Below are 5,534 nucleotides of genomic sequence, written 5' to 3'. Positions count from 1 at the left end.
TCTCACGTTCGTTGCTGCTTGCGCTGGTATGTGCGTGTATCGCTTGACACTTCCCGATTACGATCTTCCCCGATCAAGACTCTCTGCTCTCGCGATATCAGTTGCGTTCAGTTTATCTGATCGACCGATCGATCCGATCGATCCGATGCGTGTGTATTCACAGCTTCCGATCACCACACTGCCGTCCGAGGCACACACGAGGTGAGATCACCACACAAACTCTCACACCGGCCAGGATGACAATCAGGAGACGGACAGACAGGTTGAGGGCCGTACGGGTGTTTGAATTGTTTTCATTCGTTCACCACCGTCCGCAAGGTAGAGATGCATGCGCTTGGAGCCTGCACGTAAATGTGTGTTGTTCAACCGCACTGGCTCGAGCGACAAATCGTACTTCGCACTTTCACGTCCTTTCGAATATCCTTACGAATGGTCAAATATCTAAACGTGCATTGGAAGTTGGCACACTTTTCGAGGGAGGAATTTTTTTGCACAGAACCACGTCGCACTGCGCCACCCACAGCAACGACTACGACACGACGGTGACGACCACGTCCACGGACAGAACGGCCAGCGCAGTAATCGTTCAATACTGAACTGATCAACAAGAGCGCGCTTGCGGTGCGCGTCGGGTCCGCGCTGCGATCGGCTCGGATGTACACAGTCAGTTGCGCGACCACGACGACCGTCACGACCACCACGATGAACCGTCAGTCGTGGAACTGAGCCCCACAACCACTCCCTCCTCCCCATGGCCCCCCGCAGTCTAGGGACCGGAGGGAGCATGCAGTGCCTTTCGTTCGGGCGCAAGTGCAAACGCCAATCGCACCGTCTCCATCTCGCGCACGCACCACCGAGCTGTAAGTCGGTCTTCTCAACGGGCTCCCCTTACCACCCTCCCCCCCTACCCCCACCGCTACCACCACTCCATCCAGTCAAACATCAAACGGTCGACCTGGACACTGCCATCCTTTACGAGAACAATTCCACCGGTGGTCCTTGCAGTGGTGGAGAAACTTTATGGAGAAATAACGGTTCGTCCTTAAAAACAACGAAACACCGGGAAACAAGGGATGCTGTACTGCGTGAAGTTGTCTCTTGACGCGCCTTCCCTTTTCAATGCCATTCGGTGCGAGTTTTTCTTGGCGCACATGAATGTGGCATCAACAACGTTTCAAGAAAATACGGTACATTTCCTGTTCGTTGCCGGGCATCGGACGGAAAATGTTTTTGCTCCAATGTTCATCTACACCACCAACTAAAACAACCATTTCAAACGCTGACTCTTTGACCCGGACTGTTTTTTATTTATTCAAAATTCACAGACTATTGCTTACAAATATACAAAAAAAAAAAAAAAAAACAAACCAGAAACAAAACACCCTCGAAGAACACTGCCCGAAGCTAGAAAACTCGTTAAAGCAAACCAGTACAGTCCGTACCCCCGGGGCCACATATTATATTGATAACGGTGTAATGGTTTCGAATTTCGACATCCTCCAGGCGAATAGGTGGCTTTTTTTCTCATTATTAAAAAAAACATGGACTCCGTAATTTATGTGATTTTTTTCTTCTCTTCTTAAATTGACCTCTACGAAAAGCATACCCCACGGTGCACGGTCCGATTGGAGCATCGACATTGATGTTTGAACCGCACACGGGCAGCTCATGCGTTCAATTACAACTGACCGAAGCACCGAGAGTGAACACTTCCGATGAAGATGTTGTTCACAGGACGACGAGACGGGTCATTAAGATAACGGAATCAGTTTCAAATATTTGGACAAACACGGGTTTCTTTCTTGATGTGTTTGTCTTCCATTTCGGCACGGCACGACGGACCGGGTTTTTTTTTCATACTTCTTTGCTCAAATACAAACGAAGACGGTTTGAAATTGGAAAATCGGATCGTATAATAAATTGTGCTCTTGATCAATCAAAAGTTTTGTTCGCTTTGTTCATCAATCCAAAGAGGCTGGGACGAATGTGACCCAATATTGTTTTATTTTATTGTTGATTATTAGTCGAAAAACTAATGACATAACCGTAATTTAAAATAAATATCTTCATGAAGAATGAAACAAAAGTCATTTTTCTAAGAAATAGTAAATATGTCTTCTTCAACACAATTATGCTGTTTCATCATAATACACGATTTTGTTTCATCATTTCAGGAAACATTACTCAATTAGAAGGCTATATGTATGTTGAGTCAAATTGACTCATTTCATACCAGTTCATCGACTGGTCAACTATTTTCGTTTTAGTTTTTCCTACATCATAAACAAAAAAATAAAAATAAATATGTAAAAGATCGGTTTGTTGTGACAAATTGTACTGGATTCTAAAAACTTGGTTCCAGTTTAAATAAAGACAATGCTATCAGGTCGGTGCAACAACTCTCACTGATAATCCTCAAATAGAATGATTGATTAATAATGGCGCTCTCCGGTGGCCGGCTGCCCATATTATAGCACCGTACCGATAACAGCCGGTTTCTACTTTTATGCTACTCTTACATACTCCCTTCCGTGTCGACCGTGTTCTGGCGATAACAACACTACACACTGATAGCAAGACAATCGGAACAGGTGTGATAAGCGCAACGCGGCTTGCATAACGTCCATCGGGCGACGTTCTATGCTTGAACTTGAGACTTCGATAACGTAAACCGTGCGGCGCTGGCCACGCGTCAACCAGGTGGCCAAGGTCGGTGTGGCAAATTTGCCACAAACAGCCACTTCCGCCGCGACACTTCCCGGGGACAGCCCCGGGTTGGAATATCGCGGATCGCGCCTCCCGGTACGTCACCGAACAGCTGTTGATAGCCCAAGGGGCGGACGCCCCCGGGATGCCGCTGATACGGTCCCGAAGCCCCCGAACCGCCGGTCGGTGCATCGGGTGCGTCCTCCTCAGCCAGGCGGAGAGCGTCACCAACCCCGTTGGTGCCGGGTAATCGCGGGAATGGCTGATTAGTAGTAGACATCGCAGCGCGCTTGTGTGTGTGAGTTTGTGAGGGACGGGAAGGGGAGCGGGGCAGGGCAGGGAACGTGGCCGTGCACTGATAAGATAAAATTTTAATTTACAAACTAATTTGATAGTACCGCTCAATTCATCCAGTTATCAACGACGGCGGACCAGTTTTGTCCGGGGTCTTGTGCAGTTCAGTCTTGTGCCGTTCGCAGAAACGGTTGGATCGGTAGGGATACACGCAGTCCAAGGACCACGCAAGCGGTGAGCCTCGGCCCGGAGGAAGGGTGACACAATGGATACAGCCACTTGCAACCGCGACAACGCCGTGCTCGTACGACGAACGCTTAAGGATGACCTACCGGAAGTGATCGCCATGATACAGGTACCTCCCCGGAAGGGACTCGTCCTCTGTGCTGGACCGTAAAACTCATCCACCCCCGCTTCGCACAGGAGCTGGCCGACTTCGAGAAGATGCCGGACGGACCGCAGCTCACGGTCGCCGATCTGGTGCGGGACGGCGGCTTCGATGGAGCGGTCGCCGGCGACGGGCCAGTGTTTCATAGTTTCGTGCTCGAGCTCCAGTGCGACCCGCAGGGCCACGCTAATCAGGACCACTCAACGTCAGTGCCGTCATCCGATCCGTGCGCTGCCAGCACGGGACCTCTAACCCGGTAAAGGCATAATTTATAAATACGCGTTGTGCGCAGAACCAGCGCCGGTGGTTTAATTTTCGTTCGTCATCGGCTAGGACATGGATCTGGCCCCGTGAAGGGGGAGGGGGGACAGAGGTTGGAGAGAATGAGTGCACATTTCGCCGTATTTATTATGCCCGCGACGGACAGCAGAAAGCTTCATCCATTCGATCGATGGAAGATGCTCCCCCACCCCATGTGCATTCCTCCCACCGACCGACCCCGGGTGGGCAACTACTGATAAGAATTGTCCGGGCAGGACGATCGCGAGCATGTTTTGTTTTCCAGAGCAGGCTGCTGCTGCGGCTGCTTCTTTTTTCCAGCCCATATTTTTAATCACTCTTCTCCTCCGCCACCTCGCACACTACCCGGGACCGTGGGACAGAGAACCCGCCGTCCTCCATGCGGCTATCAGTTGGGTTTGTTGATTTTCTATATTTTTCCCCACCATCGCTGCGACCACTGCACCAACCAGCGGGCATTGCGAGCGATCCTAAACCGACGAATGGACGGACGGACGGACGGACGGATGTCAATCTGTCGCTTGCACAGTAAGCCGGCCCCAACGCGCTCCTAAGTACACACGCACAGCACGGGCGCCTTCGAGCCCCGGGGTCGCTTGGTGGTCGTCCTGGCTGGGCAGAGGGACGATTCTTGTTTGCACAATTCCCGCGTCGGCACAGATCGGCACATCGGCTGCTTGCCCTGCACTGCCTTTGCTTGCCCTGCCGAGATGGTGCGATCCGTGTGAGACGAAAACCACACAGCTGTAGATAACAGTGTAGCGCATTTCTGGGACGGCCGTGGGTCCTCTTCTTACCGCCGCGTTTCGGGCGTCATTGTCGCCGATGTCAACACGATGCAGCACGGCCTGGACCCGGACTGGCCACAGGCTCACGGCTACCTCCCCTCGTGAGCGCTCGAGAGGGTTGCCCTCGTTATCTTATCAGCGGGCATGTTTAACCATGAATCCTCCCATTATTATTTCCACTTAATAAGTGGCTGGCCACCGCACCCGGACTGGTGCCGTGCCGGGTGAACCGGGAAGCAATACGGCCAACGCTGGGAGGCATGACGAAGAAGAAAACGAGTAAAGTAATGTAAATCACAACTGAAATGCCGCATCAAGAGCCGGAGGATTGGTGAGCGAACGCTGTATTATCGAGAATTTCCCTCACTGGTACTTGTTGCCCTGCGTACCAAATTATGGCTTTTTTTCAGAACACTACCACTCTCAAAAACTGAAGATCATTTTTAAAAATAACGGTACCGCAAACCGAAGTCGAAGAAAACCATGCCACCTCTCGTTACCATGGGGATTTTTGGGCGCAAATGTCAACAAACAGCCACCAACTTTCCGTTATCCTTTTCTCGCATCGTACAGGCAACTGATCGGATACGCTATCTGCTACTACTCGTACTCGACCTGGCAGGGTAAATCGCTCGCGCTGGAGGACATCTACATCCGCCCGGCGTACCGTGGCCGTGGGTACGGGGAACAGTTCTTCAAGGCGCTGGCAAGACACGCCCGTGCAAGTGGCTGCTCGCGGCTGGACTTCCACGTGCTGGGCTGGAATCCGGCGACCCGATTCTACCGACGGATGGGGGCCCAGGATATGACGGAAACGGAAAGCTGGCATTTCTATCGGTTGCAGAAGGATGCGATAGACAAACTTTGTACGGAGTGAATACGAAGAAATGGTTGACTACCATTGCAGACTACCAAGCCATTGCAAGTATTGTGTACAGGCAGATTCTAAGTATTTTTTAAACCCCTATACAAACAATGTGGCATTAAAACTGTTTAAAAGTCTGACTATTTGGCCCACGCGTTTTGTCAGGAAAATTTATGCAGCTTGATCAAACTTG

The 5,534-nt window shown here is 50.9% G+C and overlaps 1 protein-coding gene across 1 annotated transcript; it reads left to right on the top strand.

The window, feature by feature from the left end:
* Positions 1 to 3,265: 3,265 nt before the first annotated feature.
* LOC131259941 (thialysine N-epsilon-acetyltransferase) lies at positions 3,266 to 5,462 on the top strand. The gene is made up of 3 exons (XM_058261559.1): positions 3,266 to 3,355; positions 3,424 to 3,644; positions 5,050 to 5,462. The coding sequence occupies exons 1-3, from the start codon at positions 3,266 to 3,268 to the stop codon at positions 5,351 to 5,353; spliced, it is 615 nt and encodes a 204-aa protein (XP_058117542.1). The 3' UTR covers positions 5,354 to 5,462.
* Positions 5,463 to 5,534: the final 72 nt, after the last annotated feature.

This window comes from Anopheles coustani, chromosome 3 (assembly GCF_943734705.1).
Source record: "Anopheles coustani chromosome 3, idAnoCousDA_361_x.2, whole genome shotgun sequence".
Lineage (NCBI taxonomy): Eukaryota > Metazoa > Arthropoda > Insecta > Diptera > Culicidae > Anopheles > Anopheles coustani.
The sequence above is the reverse complement of the archived record's forward strand: the minus strand, read 5'-3'. Positions and strand labels throughout refer to the sequence as shown.

Coding starts and splice junctions, on each gene's coding strand:
- LOC131259941 (XM_058261559.1), top strand. CDS start 3,266: ATGGATACAGCCACTTGCAACCGCGACAACGCCGTGCTCGTACGACGA. Junction 3,356..3,423: donor AAGTGATCGCCATGATACAG/GTACCTCCCCGG, acceptor CGCTTCGCACAG/GAGCTGGCCGACTTCGAGAA. Junction 3,645..5,049: donor AGCACGGGACCTCTAACCCG/GTAAAGGCATAA, acceptor CGCATCGTACAG/GCAACTGATCGGATACGCTA.